General features: G+C 39.9%; 3 protein-coding genes and 1 long non-coding RNA gene across 5 annotated transcripts; 1 reads left to right on the forward strand and 3 right to left on the reverse strand.

The window, feature by feature from the left end:
• Nucleotides 1-142: 142 nt before the first annotated feature.
• Nucleotides 143-5,455, reverse strand: LOC132788546 (uncharacterized). 2 transcript variants are annotated; one of them, XM_060796017.1, is made up of 6 exons: nt 5,306-5,455; nt 3,614-3,703; nt 1,933-3,326; nt 1,778-1,874; nt 1,559-1,713; nt 143-1,493 (listed from the first exon to the last, which is right to left on the reverse strand). In XM_060796017.1, the coding sequence occupies exons 2-6, from the start codon at nt 3,681-3,683 to the stop codon at nt 1,074-1,076; spliced, it is 2,136 nt and encodes a 711-aa protein (XP_060652000.1). In that variant the 5' UTR covers nt 3,684-3,703; nt 5,306-5,455; the 3' UTR covers nt 143-1,073. The 2 variants fall into 2 exon arrangements, with proteins under 2 accessions (XP_060652000.1, XP_060651999.1); XM_060796016.1 differs by lacking the exon at nt 5,306-5,455 and having other exon boundaries at nt 3,614-3,836.
• A 544-nt stretch (nt 5,456-5,999) lies between these two features.
• On the forward strand, nt 6,000-9,149 carry LOC132788547 (cytosolic non-specific dipeptidase). Its single transcript, XM_060796019.1, has 6 exons — nt 6,000-6,177; nt 7,330-8,098; nt 8,166-8,233; nt 8,318-8,582; nt 8,643-8,894; nt 8,957-9,149. The coding sequence occupies exons 1-6, from the start codon at nt 6,140-6,142 to the stop codon at nt 8,999-9,001; spliced, it is 1,437 nt and encodes a 478-aa protein (XP_060652002.1). The 5' UTR covers nt 6,000-6,139; the 3' UTR covers nt 9,002-9,149.
• LOC132788548 (OCIA domain-containing protein 1) lies at nt 9,084-10,158 on the reverse strand. Its single transcript, XM_060796020.1, has 3 exons — nt 10,019-10,158; nt 9,475-9,964; nt 9,084-9,414 (listed from the first exon to the last, which is right to left on the reverse strand). The coding sequence occupies exons 1-3, from the start codon at nt 10,076-10,078 to the stop codon at nt 9,170-9,172; spliced, it is 795 nt and encodes a 264-aa protein (XP_060652003.1). The 5' UTR covers nt 10,079-10,158; the 3' UTR covers nt 9,084-9,169.
• Nucleotides 10,159-11,776: 1,618 nt separating this feature from the next.
• Nucleotides 11,777-16,341, reverse strand: LOC132788574 (uncharacterized). Its single transcript, XR_009632637.1, has 3 exons — nt 15,130-16,341; nt 13,966-14,128; nt 11,777-12,366 (listed from the first exon to the last, which is right to left on the reverse strand). It is a non-coding gene; the product is annotated as an uncharacterized LOC132788574 (long non-coding RNA).
• Nucleotides 16,342-16,451: the final 110 nt, after the last annotated feature.

Below are 16,451 nucleotides of genomic sequence, written 5' to 3' on the forward strand. Positions count from 1 at the left end.
ATTAATAACAAATTACTTTCATATTTTCCCCGATTGATAAAAATAAAATAATATATAATGCTATGACCTAATTCCACTGCTTAATCGTTGCAATTTATGATCACGCATTTCTATTAATAGTTCAAATAAAAAAATGCCCAGGTAGGTGAAAAATAATTTATTACAAAACATTAAAAATTAATAGAGAGTGAGATTGTTTTTTTGTTTATCATTTTTTTTTGCTTTTACTTGCATTATAACTTACAAATTATTAAATCTCAATACATGTAGCTAATATGCCAAAAAATATATTTGTATAATTTAGATTCTTTTACGTTGCGTTCACAAAATTTGAATATGTAATACAAAAGTTTCGTTTTTTTTGTCTTGTTTAGTTTTTGTTTTGTTTTCTTGGTGTTTTGCATTAGTTGTACTTAAATTGCTATTACAATTACACAAAAATAAATGTCTTTTATAAATTATGTGTATGTGTTTGTGTGAGTATGTGTAAAAAATTACAAACAAATTAATGTTGTTTAGAGTGCACAGCAAAATGATTTAACGAGCAAAAAAACACGTAGATAAGGCAAACTTTATAAACAATTTACAACGAGCCGTTAACGATGATAACTATGTAATTTGTGTTGATTGGTTGTATTTGTTTTGTATTTGTATCGTATGTCTAATTAATGGACACAAGAGCTTAAAGTCTTGCTAACTTGTTGCGGCCGTTAATTGTTGTTTTTGGATCTCATGTTGTTGATGTTGTTGTTGTTATTTTTATTGTTGTGACAATAGGTGACACCTTGTGACACTTTTGGATTAAATTATTATGCGATATATTAAAAGCTCCACACCGTGTGAATATATATATATTTTTTAGTTGGGACTAGTTAAGGATTAATTCAACTAGAAATTTCTAAGTTCTCTTTTTTGTTTTTGTTTCTTTCGTTGAAGTGTGTATGAGTGAGTGAGTGAGTGTTATGTATGTTTGTATATATGTGGTGTGTCTGTGAGTGAGTTAATCTAAATATATAACTAGAGAGCATGTGTGTATTGCTTATTGCAGACAAACAAAATGCAGTCAGCACGATTCAGCTGCTGTTCTTAACGGCAATGTTAACAGTATCACCGATTGTTGTTGCCTGCACTTCAGCAGCATTAGGATCCCCATTACCAACAACATCAACAACAGCTCCATTACCAACACCATCAGCCTTAGTAGCATCACCATCACCATCACAGGCTGTTTTATTGTTGTCCGCAGCGGCTGCGGCAGCGGCGGCCAAAGCCTCACGACGCTGACGTTTCATTTCCATCAATTGCTTGCGTTGCGCCTCACGCTTCATAGCAGCCACCGAATTGGATGCAGGTGGTTTCGAGCTATTACCAGTTGCGCCTCCTGCATTGCCGCTGCCAGAGCCGCTTGTTGATTTCGTTTTTAGATTGCCAGTCTTTGGAGTTTTTGTCGATTTAAGCGGCGTTGTGTCCGCCTTTGGTGGCTCGATAACACGCTGTAAACAAATGAATACGTATTAAAACAGATGATTGTTGCAGCCGTTTTGTGAATATGACTCACGTGCCAATCGTTGCTCTTTAATTGCTCAATATCAGCGAATATGGAATCCACATGCGTAACCTGCAAGTACACCATATCCCAGAAGCCTTGCAAATCATCAATTGTGGTCGGAAACGCATCTTCTGGAGACCGATTTAAATTGTTGTGACACAGACCTGCAAAGAGGTGTGAAAATCCAATTAGCACATTGAAATCTTTATCAATTTGTATGAGATTTACCCTCGAATTGTTTCATTTTCTGTGAGACCAGCAGACGTGCCTTGCCCGAGGCGGAACGGAGTAGACCAAAAGTGTCCTCTGTGATATCAGGATTGTTCTGCAAAAGTTTTGAACTGTTAGTTTTAGCTAATAACGAGATTACTATGCGTACTCACAGTCAAGGCATCGATATACTTCTCAGCTACGGCGGCCAGCGCAAGAAGACGAACCTGTTCGTCTTTGAGTATTTTCAGAAAATAGTTACCATCCTTCTCCACTGCCACAGGCTGTGCAACAGCAACAGGGACAGCAACAGCGACATCTTCAACTTCTGGTGTGGCTTTCATTATCGGCTCAATCTTGGTGGAGCTGATGTACTCCTCGGAGTTCAGTTGTGGCGTCTTGATTGGCTCATGATCCACCACATCCACATTTGTCGTTGTCGTTGCCGTCGCTGGCAATTTGATGCCATTTGTTGCGGGCAGCGGCACCTCGGGCGCCGGTGATGTGCGCGGCACACTGCGTTTGGGCGAAACCGTTGGCAACTGGGCGCGAAACTCGTGACTCAAGTGTCTGAATACAGGCAAATCCACATCACCATTGTGGCCAGTTGTTGCCGCCGCTGACGTCTCCAATTGCGAGCGTGCCGTCGCCGTTTGCGTGCAATTATTTTGCAACTTCTTGCGGAATTCACCGTAGTCTTTGCTGGGCGAGAGCTGTTTAAATTTACGCGACAGCTCCGTGCTCTGCGGTGGCACATCGAGTTCATGCTGTTGATATTGCGTTTTCTTCTGCCTGGGCACTGGTGACAAACTGGAGCTATGCTTTTTGGGACTGTAAAAGCCCTGCGCTAATGCGCCCGGTCCATAGAGACGCTCGACACGTTGCTGAATAAAGCTGCTGGTCGTTGTGGTGCCATGCGATTTATCGCCAGCCGCACCATTGCTATACAAGTGATCGCCATTCTCCAGCAAGCCATTGCTGTGATTATTATTATTGTTGTTGTGGGCCTCGTTGATGAGTGTTGTGTATTTGTTGGCTGTGTTGCTGGCAGCCGTGATGGGTTGCTTCGTATGTATTGGCATCGTGTGTAGCACCGGCGCTGCCAGCGAGTTGCTGCGCTTGCAATACTGCAGACTGCTGGTTGAGGGCCGTATGGGCGAGACTTCGCGCGATTTATTAATATCCTGGCGTATCTTGGAGTCGTAAGTGGTCAGATTGGAATAGCCGTTGACGCAGCAGGCTAAATTCAGATAGCTCGGCTTCTTCTCAACGGCATCCACAACAAGACTGTTGTTGCTGATGATGTTGTGCTCCAATGGGGCAGTCGACTCATCGACTGCAACAGCGTCGTCGTCGTCGTTAACTGGCGGTGACAGCACCATACGCACTCCACCCGTCCTCGTTCCGTCCAGGTTGACGTAGGCGGCGGTGTTTGCGGTTATCGTTCGCTGCGGCTGCGGCTGCAGCGGAGAGCGCAACGTGCAACGCTCACGTATATTGGCCGTAAACTCACGCGTTATGTCCTTCACCGAGATGGGCGTTGGAAAGTTCAAACTGCCGCTGGTATCTGTGAATTTACAATGTGAAATGATAATTTAATTCCGCAAGCAAAAGATTTTTGGCAATGCAAATTGGACAAACCCGAATATAACAATAACAACGGCAGCAGAAGCAGCAGCAAAAAAATAAAGAAATCGAAACAGAAACAAAAACAAAAGTGGTAACAGAAACAGAAAAAAAAGAGAAAAATAAAAGAGTAGAGTTGACAACACTTTTAGTAGTTTTTTTTTTTGTGGTTAGGTGTGCGCCACATTAACATGTGTGTGCGTGTGTGTGCTGTGATGATTGCTATACCTGATATATCGGATGAATCGGCATCAACATCTAGTGAGCAGCTGCCAATGGAATCCAAGCTGCGATCCATGAGAGGAATTTTGTCGGCTGCTGTTTTGATTGATCGAGAGTATTGCTTGATTTTACGTACATTTACACATTTACATTTAATTTGATATCTACTCATACAAAATGAATACAAATTGAACAACTAAAATTATTACAAACTAAAAACTAAACAACAACACTTGACTTCCGTTTGAAGGCAGTGAATAAAGCTCAGCTATAGCGATCGAAAAATGAACGCCCACTTTTGTTTATTTTTGTGCACTGGACAAAACAGGGGAAATGCAATAATTCGTAATCATGAAGAAGGAAAAGAGAAACAACAACAGTTACAACAACAAAAAAGAGATATACCATACATAATAAAATAAACAAAACAACTGAGCAAATGCCAAATGGGCGATTGCTTTATAATAATTATTTGCCATTTATGCAAAAGCGGAAACTCTGGAGGGGAGCAACAACAACAGAAACAGAGGCCAGACTGCAGATCGGTTGGTTCGTTAGCTCGTTTTGGACACTGTCAAGGCGACAAACTGAACAACTGTCTCTTTCTTGCGCTCTCTGCGTGTGTGTGTGAGGGTGGGAGGCAAAGCAGACAGAAGACTAACAACAACAACACACTCAGTTAAGCACTGCAGAGGCTGAAAGCTCTTTTTAAGCTGCGCGCTATTGGAGATCAGTTGTTATTGTTGTTGCTACATTGTTTTACTCTTCTTTGGCATTCTCTGCTTCTTATTTACGCCATATTTGTTGTTGTTGCTGTAGTTGGTGCTAAGTCGGCAAGCTTGAAAGCTGGGAGCAGCTCTAACGGCACCCAACTGACGTCTACATTTCCAGTTCCGCTTTGCTAACTTTTCGCCGTTATTGTTGTTGTTGTTTGTCTTGAACCAAATTTGTTCTTTCTACGTCTAATTCCCATAACATGAGACAACTTGGAACTAATTACACAAACAAATAATTGGCAGCAACAGCGCCCCAGGCAGCAAAACTCCGGCGCATAACAACAACAACAACAAAAAACGCCAACTATTTATAATCCGGGCGCAGAGCAGTGACACTAAAAGGGGAGAGCGGAAGAAAAAGCGAACAAAAAAGTGGGCAACACGTTAAACGGAATGCCAGCCAAAGAAGAAGTCACAGAAAACATGACTATGTCGCTCGACAGCGCAGCAGCAGCGGCCGCAGCGGCAACAGCAGCGTTCGCTGGTATTTGGAGTCAACAGCCAAGAACAACAACAACAAGAACTACAAGCTCGAAGAGAGCGGCACGCAATATGTTCTATTTTAGTCGCTGAAATTTATTATAATGACTTTATAAAACGAATACACTGCTCGCAGTCAAATTATCTAGCACAAAATAAGGCCAAGTCCTTTCCAATTGGAAGTGCCCTGTCAGATCGAAGGAAAAATGCAGATTTATCATAAAAATTATTTAGTCATAGACTCACATAGAAACATACAAACATAAAACACGCACACAGTCACAGATTTATAAATGCAAACGCCACACATACACGAAACGAAACCAAACGAGAGATGACAGCACTGCAGCAGCGCAGTTCACAATTGTATATATGGAAAACGGTACACGCACTCACAGACACGACCATGTAATTAATTAATAAACAAGGAACACCCACACACCTCTACCGCTCCTTCGCAATACTGCTGTCGTTGATGTTGTATGATTATTGAAGCGAATATCAGCTTTGTGACATAATTTTATTATTGCAATTAAAACTCGCGAGAATGTCTTCACTACTGCAGCGTTTGCGCCGTATGCGTGACCGCAACTTCAATTTCAAAATATACCAATTGGCACCCAAAATATACCGCTTCCGCAATGCAATTGACAATATCTTTACTAAGCTGGTAACACTGTTCCCAGTGGTGAGGAAACATGTCTGTATGTTAGCGCAATCTTTGAATCATCTATTTTTTTTTTGTTTTCTCATCAATGTTATATAGCAAAATATTAAATAAGCTACAAATTAATGAAAACAGCATATTTTATTTATTTATTTTACGCATAGACGTCGGTATACATTAACATTAATTAATTAGCTGATTACTTAAATGATAATAATTATTTCATTAAATTTTTTTTTTTTATAAAATTTAATATATTTGTTAAATATATAATTAAGTATTTCTAATAAATTTCTAATGTAGGAATTTATTTATTTGGTATATATTAATGGTCGTTCCGGCCACACAGTTTATATTGCTATCTCACTTTTGGGCTCTCTCTCAATATTAAACTTGTTGACTCTCTCTCAGCAGGCCGACCCGCTCCGTAACAAGAAATTGTTTTCTTTTGCACTTGCTATAAGTTCTTCCCGCATTCGCACGTTAAAAGCCGGATCGCAAAGACGTCTGGAATTTGTTGTTTGTGCCAATTAAAGTCACAGGAATTTAAGTAGTAATAGTACGTGTTACTTATCTTTGTTGCTACCATAAAAAAGTGTGTGTTTAAAAATGGCAGAGCTTTCAAATGAATTAAAGCAGTTGTTCGAGTAAGTAAAATAGCCGCTAATATTTATCTATGCATGTGTGTGTGTGTTCGTCTGATGGGAGATTGATGTGGTGGGATGACGTTGCGTTGGGTGCATACGTTCACCAACACATTTGCAAGCATCCCATATACGCACGTGTATGTGTGTTTGCTCATATATGTATATCCTGCTTATCGGCAACTTGTTTATGGTAAATAAATGTCAACTCACATTTATGCTTGATAATAAGGGCCGCAACGTCTGCGGGTGATAACGAGTTGTCAAGTCTCAAAATAAAAGTGCACGCCCATTCATGTCTTGAATTTAAAATTGCAATTTCACAAACCAGCTGCACTTGATTTTCATTATTATTATTAATTGTTAAAAGCAGCCGCAATGAAAAGGCGTTTTATTTTTCTTCTTTTTTCTGCACATAACCTATTGTCGCCTTTCTTTGTCAATAAGAATGGAAAAAACAAGATGGAACAAGATCAAGACGAACTGTGCTTGCGAATTTCAAATGCTCTTTCACAAATTATTTTTGCAAAAAAGAGTAAGGGCATGGGAATTTCCTTAAAAATCTAACTAGGACATTATATTAATTTTTAAAGATTTTTTAGAGAAAATTATAAAAATGTATATATTAGTTTTTTTGTTGTGTCTGAAACAAAGCATTTGCAAGCTTTTTACTTGATTTTGTATTTTTCTATTAGATTCTTTTTGATAAATTTCTATACTTTGTGTATATGTATATAGTATGGAAGATATTTTGCATACAGAACCTATTTTATGAAACAACTATTCATAAAAATTAATAATAATAATTATTCAAAGAACAAACAAATTAAAACCGCAGATATAGTATTATAAAAATTTAATAGATAAGAGAAGTAGCTACAACAAAGATATATTAGAATATGCCCAGTATTATTTAATAAGGAATTTTGTTGTGCGAACGATCCAATTTGGAAATTCCCATATATGCACGTTTTCCTTTCTGATAATAAATGCATATCAATTAGGTTTTCCGATAAGACTACAAACTAATATCGGTTAACCACACGTATCATAAATTTCCAACATAGTTATTGTTCTGAATGTTTTTATCAGTGACATTACCACAAGATGATCTACATAGCACAATCATAAAACTAATCGACTTGACCACAATAGGTTCGTCAACGGCAAGAAGGCTGATTACATCGAGACCCTGAAGACTGCAGTGGCCATACAATCGGTGTCCGCATGGCCAGAGAAGCGAGGCGAGATCGATCGCATGGTCGACTGGACAGCTGATAAGTTGAAGGCACTTGGCACCGAGATCGAGTTGGTTGATCTGGGTAAACAGACACTGCCCAATGGACAGGAGCTCCCGCTGCCTAAGGCACTGCTGGGCACACTGGGCAAGGATAAGGCGAAGAAGACTGTGCTGGTCTATGGTCACTTGGATGTGCAGCCCGCACTCAAGGAGGATGGCTGGGATACCGAACCCTTTGAGCTCACTGAAATCGATGGCAAACTCTTTGGACGCGGCTCGACCGACGATAAGGGACCTGTGCTGTGCTGGATTCATGCCATCGAAGCGTACAACAAGTTGAACATTCCGCTGCCATTGAACATCAAGTTTGTTTTCGAGGGCATGGAGGAGAGCGGCAGCGAGGGATTGGATGAGTTGTTGATGGCGCGCAAGGACGACTTCCTTTCCGATGTGGACTTTGTGTGCATCTCCGACAACTACTGGCTGGGCAAGAAGCGTCCCTGCCTCACCTATGGACTGCGTGGTCTTGCCTACTTCCAGGTGGAGATCGAGTGCGCCAAGAAGGATCTGCACAGCGGCGTCTTTGGCGGCACCGTGCACGAGGCAATGCCTGATCTCTGCTACATTTTGAGCACTCTGGTTGATAAGGACACCAACATTCTCATTCCTGGTGTCAATCGTGATGTAAGTGCAGCTTAGTCACGCTTTATATTGCATGTTGCTAAGGTCTCATGTTTTAATTTTTCTTCAGGTTGCTCCCCAATTGAAGAACGAGGAAGAAATCTACAAAAACATCGACTTTGAAGTGGACGAATACAAGTTAGTTGCTTAATCTAATCATAGAGTGGCATTATAAATTATTTGCTCTTTACTAATCTCATGCTTGCGCTCGTTCTCTTTTAGGAAAGACGTTGGCACCGAACACCTGCCCCACAACAGCGAGAAGACCCGCCTGCTGCAGGCCAGATGGCGTTACCCCAGTCTCTCGATTCACGGAATCGAAGGTGCTTTCTACGAGCCTGGAGCTAAAACTGTCATACCCAAGAAGGTCATTGGCAAGTTCTCGATTCGCTTGGTGCCCAACCAGGATCCCAAGCACATTGAGGAATGCGTTGTCAAGTACATCAACGACAAGTGGGCCGAGCGTGGCTCACCAAACCAAATTAAGGTCTTGAATCCTTTTATAATTATCCCCAAATATCGTTTTACTGACTGTATTTAACTGTAGGTTGTCATGTTGTCCGCTGGCAAACCCTGGACTGAGGATCCCAATCATCCGCATTACGAGGCCGCCAAGCGTGCGGTGAAACATGTCTTCAATGTCGAACCTGACATGACCCGCGAGGGCGGTTCCATTCCAGTGACTCTGACGCTGCAGGAGGCCACAGGCAAGAACGTCATTCTGGTGCCCGTCGGTGCCTGCGATGATGGCGCTCACTCCCAAAACGAGAAGATCGATATCTACAACTACATTGAAGGAGTAAGTTGCACCAATTCTACAACTTTTTTGCAATACTGATGCCTGAAAAATTCCTCTTTTAGACTAAACTGCTGGGCGCCTATTTGCACGAAGTGGGCAAATTGTAGAGCGGATTTTATAGGATCATATCCTAAGCTTACATCACGATGGAACATCACATTTTAATTGATACACATAACACACGACTAATCCTTGAAAAATTTTTTACTACATACGTTTTGTATTCAACAAGCGAATAAATATTAACAAACTGCACTTGAATGATTTTTGGATCTTTAATCTGTCCAGGAATCACCGTATTTATTCTTCTTGCCACTTGCAATTGGAACATTTTGATCCTGAGGAGGCAACTCGACAATTGCACGCTGCGGCTGCTGGGCTGGTGCTTCATATGGCCGGGAGTAGGGACTCTGCTGACGCTTCAAGTACTCGTCGCGATTCTTTTTGCGCAGATCCTCGTAGGATTCACCTGGCTTGGCCGGTTCCAATGGCAATTCCGTGTCCACCAAAGTGCTGGCAGCTGTCACAAAAGAAAATTGTTTAAAATGCCATAAAATAAAATGCCTTCATATGCGCTTACAGTCCAGAGTGGGTCTATAGATGTCGTCTAGACCGGATAGCGATGGTCGCGAGTCAGTGTCCAAGTTCAAAGCTGTATTTCGAGACGGCTGGAATCCCTCATCAGTGTACACATCTGCGGAGCTTGGGGTGAAGGGAGCCAGAGTGAATGCCCTGCCCAGATTCTCATCTGGTGTAATGGTGCTGATGACACCACCGCCTTGTCTGCGTTGACGCAGTATTTCACCCAGTCGTGAGTTGGGCAATCGCATTATTTTCTCAGCACATTTCTGCTGATAACTGAACTTTCCCACAAAGTAGCCCAGAATGACACCCAGAACCACTTTCGGCACAGCTCCGTATTTGCCATTGCCCTGAATGTAACCATTCTTAACGCCAAAATAGGCCAACAGTCCCAATCCCGTACCAAAGGGTAGTGATCGCTGGACAAATGATTCCTGGTTGCATTCACGTAACGCTTTCAATTCATCGGGACTGAAGTTGTAGTCTGCCTGGAAGATACATGATCAGCAGTTGTTATATTGCTAAGTACTATTTATAATTACCAGTGGATGCTGATTGGGTGGAGGTTGTTGCCTATTTCCATCGTTTAATGGCAAATCCATGATAAATGATTAAAATTTCTAAAAGTTTCACGAAATTGCAGCAGCCGGCGATTTCGGCAGCGTGACCGTACTTGAAATTTCAAAATATACCATATTGTTGCACAAAATATACTACAAGCAGCTTGCACTTTATTTAATACAAAAATACTACCACTGCATTGCAGTGTAAATCAATGTCACAAATTAAAGCATATCTTTTTAAATATTATTTTTTTTTACTCTTTTCTTAAAATGTTATTAACATTAGAAGAAAAGTACCGATGTACTGCTTATATTCCAGCGGACCTTATTTTTTACATGGGAAATGAGCGCTAATAAAATGCAGCATACTTCGAGGCACACGATTAAAAGACTTTGAACATTTGCCTAATATTTTTATAGCATACTTGTTGGCTGACAATTTAAGTTACTTTCTTTACTTACTTTTTGAATTTAGATTTAAATCGAAAACGTTTCCAAGGCGTTGGTCAGTCAAGTTTATTTAGTTGTATCGAATATTTGAAAACTGAAAGCGAACAATTGTAGTTGCATGTTGAATTCCAATGAGGTCAGACGCCATTGGGATACCCTTTATGCGAACAATTGACCACAAACTGCCGACGACTAAAACAATAAATGAAAGTCTGGTTGCCAAAATTGGTAACTGGTCAAAGTCAAATCAATGTCTAGATGTTACCGCTGCTGTCACGCAAAACGTCAGATGGCCATTCCCAGTCGTCGTCGTCGTCGTCGTCGTCCCAGACAATTGACAAAACATGAGGCATCGCCTGCGCAATTCGCAATGCGCCTGCGCTTGCTTTTGTTTCGCCTTCACATGGATATTTTCTTGTGAAAAATCTCAGCTTCGTGTACGCGCAAGTCGCAGCAACTCGTTGTGGCAGCAAACTGTTTTTGTGTTTGACGCATGAATAAAATCAAAGCAAGGCACAGAGGAACGCAGCTCGCAATGCCAGTGCCAAATACAGCAGCCAACAGATTGGGACTTGGGTGATGCATCGTCGCTGCCTGGTGGCAGCTTGTCAATGGATGCTATGTCTGTGTGTGTGAGAGCGTGCCACGCATGCCAAGTGGTGTGCAGCACGTCATAAAGCTCCTTGGAGTGTCCCTCCTCATAGACACAGACGAAAGTGAGATTCAGTTGACGCTGTTTACTTTGCAGCTGCTCTTTAAGCTAAACGATGATAAACAATACTGCAATGAGTTTGACCTTGACCCAGCTAAACGTCATCTTCGAGCCAAACGGTAAAATCAAGTTCATTACGCGACAACTTGAAAACCGGCTGCTTGCAGTAAACTTGGCTCATTCGATTCCTCTTCAGTGTCTAGAACCAAACTTAGTTGATTCTTGGCCTGATTGCAATAGTTGAGCTGCACAATGCCCCTTGATTAGCGACCACCTGCAAAACTCATTTGCATACGACGACGTCTCAACTGCAGATGCAGATGCAGATACAATCTTCACTGCAGATGCAGATACTCGGAGAGACTCAGCTGATTGCGTCTCTGTGCACAACAAGTCACTTAAATTGAAATGGCTAATAATTAAATAAATTGCAATCGCTGGACACAGCGAATAGTTTCGAATTATTCATTCGATCTATCGATGGCAGCGGCTTATTCACGCAAGCGAATTCGAATACGTTCTAGGAACAAGAGACCCAAAAGTGAAACTACAGTTACATGTAAATTATCGGTTGATTTTATTAATTTTACACTGCCCATTATCATCGGATTTTGGTAAGAAGAGTCGTCATCGTATTGTAACTGTAATCGCTGATAGCATAAACGGGGCCAAGCCGAGCCCCAAAAATGGGTATCACGTCTCGGGTAGATCATAATTCCATGCTGATATGTCGTATATGATGACTGGCGACAAGCATTTCTAGAACAGCACGTAGAAACAATTAATGCTTCCACAACAAATCTTATTTTGTATACTCGGTATCTTTGCACTAAAGAAGGCATCGGAAAATTACACCCAAAATCAAATGAAATGTCCAGCACAGTCGCTGAGCCGGAACGTGATCGTCTCTCTCTCTCTCTCTCTCTCTTTCTAGCTGGGTCTCCAAATTTGCGCTTTCCATATTTACATTTTTCGACTCCGAGTAGTTTGAGTACTGCACCCCCAAATGGGTTTGTGTCTTTGGCCGTTTGCCGATTGAAGCGATTTCGATGCAATTGGTTATGAAACATTGCCGGGGATTGACGGTTAATTGTATGTTTCCGGTTCAGTGCAACTCATTTGCCTAATTCGGTTGCAGCTCGCTCACTCAACTCCATTGTGCGCTCTGTCAGAGTCTCTCGCTGATGCAGATGAAAATGAAAATGAAAACCGGGAGAGTCAATAAAATTCTTCATTTAGGTTAACGGCCAAAGCCGCATGCGACGAGATGCGGAAATCAAAAGCAAATCCGCAAACAAAACGAAAAAAAAATGCAAACTAATCTTGAGCTAAAACTGTGTGCGTTAATGACGTCTCAGTTTCAATTATATAAAGCTAGAGAAATTATTTGCCATTTCAATTTAACATTATTCTTTTCATTTTGTGTTAGAAATTAATTTAAACGATCGCACAAGGCAGCCTGATATCATATCGGAAAAGTAAATAAATATTTACCGAAATTAACTTTAATCGCAATGTCAAACTTGTCAACAAAGGTATCATATGCACTAAATGAGAATTATTAGTCATGTGCCTGCCTAAATCGATTGAGTAAGCAATGCGTTAGTTAGTTGTTAACTGGGTTTTTTCCTAGGAACATATGGAACTGAGAAGACGCTACAGATTGGCCAAAAAAAATTTGCAATTGCGATATCTGTCTTTCATTTCCAGGAACTGAAGTAATTAATTGATACTAGGGAGCAGGCAATTGAAATCGATACTTCAACTAAATTGTTGTGGCATACAACACTTCTTTGAAGGACATCTGCTGCACAGCAAATAAACAGGTGCGATTGCATAAGACTCGATGAGATTATACAATTACTTTGGCTATATTGATTGCGAGTACTACGATAATTGATAGAAGTTTGCGCTCCGATTTGAGTGTCGCAAGTGAGAAATTTATTTGTCAGTTAAAGTAAGCTAATGGCATTAATAAATATCACGGCTATCTAATCAAATAATAAATCCGTTCAGTTTTTTCTTGATTTATTTATTTCTTAGAGTTTCTTTGAAGAGCAAGGAACTTTTCTCGACCTTGGGAAAGAAGTATTGTATAATTTAAGAAAACTAAAAATAAATAAGGCAATTCATTACAATTATCTTATCTTGCATGAACGTATGTTTTCTTTTAACCAGTTAACCAGTTATTTACTTAATTAGTTGTGAATAGCGAACTGCGAAACCAGTAAATAATTTTCAGCTTTCGCTTTGTGTTTATTAATTGTATCCTATTTCTCAGTTATAAGTATATATAGCTACATGTATATTTATTGACTGAGTGCAAACAATTTGCACAGCGTGTTACGCAACTCCATAAGTATGATACTCGAATGTTTCTTTAATCAAACAATCATTTGATACACATTGGCAATGACAAATAACGCTTTATTCGATAGCACTTCATCATAGGCCCCCATTTCAGATGTTATCATTATATTTATTTGTTCTTAGTCTTACTAGAGTCAAAACATATTAATTGTGTACTATACTACATACATGTATATGTTTATATAGCATATCACATTTTTTTAATAACGCCCACCACACCTATTGAATCCACTTTTGTATAAATATATTATTCAGTTTGAGAGATCGGCAAACTTTCTGCGGTGATCTCTTCACGTTCTGACGTCAGGTTTATTCAAGGTTAGACCGATTTGCAATTAAAATTTAGGTATTCTCAAACAAATTTCATTCAGCTCTGCTTCTGCTTTTATCATACCTGTTTTTTTCTTTCTCGCCTTCCCATTTTGCTTTCTTTTTTTTGTATTTTTAATTTTTGCCAGCTATTGGACACTTCCGATTCAATTGACGTGCGAGTGAGTATACAAAATCAGCAACAGGCACTCGTTTAGGGCAGGTGAGGAGTCTTTCACTCGATTTGCCTTTTAGCAAGTAGCGGCAATAAGATAAACAAAGCACAGAGAGAGATATAAATACATATATCAAGTTTAAAGTTTATGTGAAAACTGCTTAAAGTGGGGAATATCAGTTTAGGGATGGGTTGAAAATAATAAAATAAAGAAAATCACTTTTAATATGAGCCAAAATCTATAATTAATAATAATGATATATGAATAATTGGATTACTTAAAATATAATATAATATAATAGTGGAATAGTCTTAGTTTTATATAGTTAATATATATTACTGCGAATAAATACAAGAATATTTATAAAACAATGTACATTCGCTTTAAGATTATTTTCTCTTTTACTTATAATAATACTCTGAAAAAATACTAGTTTCTGAAATCAAGAACATTCATCTTAGAATTTGTGTTCTTAAAATAAGTCACTTAAAGATCGAAATTTTAAAACGAAGAACATTTTAATTGAAAAATTACAAAATTTTCAAAATTATTTCTTATATATAATAAGAAATGATTAAATTGCAGGGTAGCAGATAGTCGACTACATTCAGAATTGTTTGTCTAACATCTTATTTGGGTTTGTTGAGGCGTCTCTTTTGAATCATGCAAGGTTAAAGGCAAATACAATAATATAACATACTTGTGCCATGCCTTCTGGCATTTCGCGTTTGTGATTAAAGAAAAGACGAATTTTTCGTTGATGAGATAAGCCTTTTTTTAGCGCTAGACAACAAAAGGCAAAAAATTATGCAAACCTACGAAACGTACAAAATTAAAGTCTGTTTAATTAAAGAGACGAGTCAAATACAACTTATAAAAACAATACACAACAATGTCAGCTGAAGATACTACGACTGCAACTACATAAGTATGTGTATTAGTTAAAACTGTGACTTTTTCGGTATAGATTGCGTGGTGATATCATCGAGCACGAATATGAGTATGAGTATGAGAATGAGTATGAGAGGTATGAATGTGGGGGTACTCATATTGGGGAGTATGAGTACACGTACCTGGCAGAACAAATACACGTAACGCTCGTTGTATCGGGTTCAAAATGTGTGTGCGCGAGATACGGCGATAAGATAAATTCAACTCAAATATTTAACATTGGTATTAACACAAGTTTTGCCACTCAGCTGCCGCTGCCGCTGCTGCTGCCTTTACCTTTTCCTCTGCCTTTGGTGTTCTTTTTGTGGCTAGCAACCGCGACTTACCCAAAAACAATTCGCTCAAAATTCCAATACGAAAATTGAAATCAAACAAACAAGTATAATGTACTCTCTCACTCCCTTTTGTGCTGTGCATCTCGTTCTCTCTCTCCGACTCTAGCTGCGCATGCCTAGCTAAAACAATGCTGGCACGCACTTTAGCTAGACAGTGTGACCATTAACTTTGACCCAGAAACCCACTAAAACGTAAACAAAAGCCACCCACGCAGCACTTGACTTCTATTGTACCGCCACCTAAAATAAAAGCTTAACTTTAGCTCGTTGCGAGCATAACAATAATTAGCCAAAAAACAGCACGCAATCGGAACTCGAAATTCATGTGAATGCAACGAGTAATACACTTAGAGCGGTATTATCAGAAAATGCGAGATATGGCATTGATAAGATACGATACGATACGATTGGGTTGGGTTTGGTTTGGTTGCAAGAAAAACTGCCAAAGTTTTATTCAGAATTCTGTACACACACGGCGTATGAGCACTCGGCTATTTTTATTTTTACGTAAGGTGTGAGGAAACGCATACACAGTTCTGCAAACAGCAAATACAAATTGATAACACACCGACAGTTCGCACTGTCTGATAAGCTATGCAAGCTTTCTTCACTCACGAAATAAAATTTGTTCGGATAATTTCAACAGCAAACGTAAAGAGAGCGATTGAGTTATTTACTCAATGCTGAAAATTCATAGACTTCGATGTTTTACTGCAGCTGTAACTATTTGCGCGTGTGTCGACTGCTTTCCACGTGTTTAATGGGGCGATAATGATACTAGAAATGGCGCGGCTACCAATACTAGTGCAACACAATACGTATAGCGCACCGTTAGAGCGTGAGTGCGAATGCTTTTGGTTTTTGCGCTCAGCCAAAGAGAGATCAAAAGTTTCGCTCATCGAAGCTCACTCCAACAGCAACATCTCCAGCTCCAGTCTGATCTCTCTGCACTGCTCTGCTGTGCTGTAGCTTTATTTCGGCTCTCTCTCCCTGTGCTTGCCGCCATTGAGTGTGTGTGTGTGTTTCCATGCGTATTTATATGTGTGTGAACCGGTGGTGAAGTTTCAGTTCGGTTTACTCAGTGTCGGTTTGCGCGAAGGTTTTAGCAC

Source organism: Drosophila nasuta, chromosome 3 (genome assembly GCF_023558535.2).
Source record: "Drosophila nasuta strain 15112-1781.00 chromosome 3, ASM2355853v1, whole genome shotgun sequence".
Classification (NCBI taxonomy): Eukaryota; Metazoa; Arthropoda; class Insecta; order Diptera; family Drosophilidae; genus Drosophila; species Drosophila nasuta.

Bases quoted from the DNA above. Each gene is read 5' to 3' on its own strand.
- LOC132788546 (XM_060796016.1), bottom strand. From the start codon at position 3,779: ATGAGTAGATATCAAATTAAATGTAAATGTGTAAATGTACGTAAAATC. The intron at 3,327-3,613 runs GTATAGCAATCA...GTAAATTCACAG, and splicing joins CGATTCATCCGATATATCAG to ATACCAGCGGCAGTTTGAAC. The intron at 1,875-1,932 runs GTGAGTACGCAT...AAACTTTTGCAG, and splicing joins AGTATATCGATGCCTTGACT to AACAATCCTGATATCACAGA.
- LOC132788547 (XM_060796019.1), top strand. From the start codon at position 6,140: ATGGCAGAGCTTTCAAATGAATTAAAGCAGTTGTTCGA. The intron at 6,178-7,329 runs GTAAGTAAAATA...TGACCACAATAG, and splicing joins GAATTAAAGCAGTTGTTCGA to GTTCGTCAACGGCAAGAAGG. The intron at 8,895-8,956 runs GTAAGTTGCACC...TTCCTCTTTTAG, and splicing joins TCTACAACTACATTGAAGGA to ACTAAACTGCTGGGCGCCTA.
- LOC132788548 (XM_060796020.1), bottom strand. From the start codon at position 10,078: ATGGATTTGCCATTAAACGATGGAAATAGGCAACAACCTCCACCCAAT. The intron at 9,965-10,018 runs GTAATTATAAAT...TGTATCTTCCAG, and splicing joins CACCCAATCAGCATCCACTG to GCAGACTACAACTTCAGTCC. The intron at 9,415-9,474 runs GTAAGCGCATAT...CTTTTGTGACAG, and splicing joins CTATAGACCCACTCTGGACT to CTGCCAGCACTTTGGTGGAC.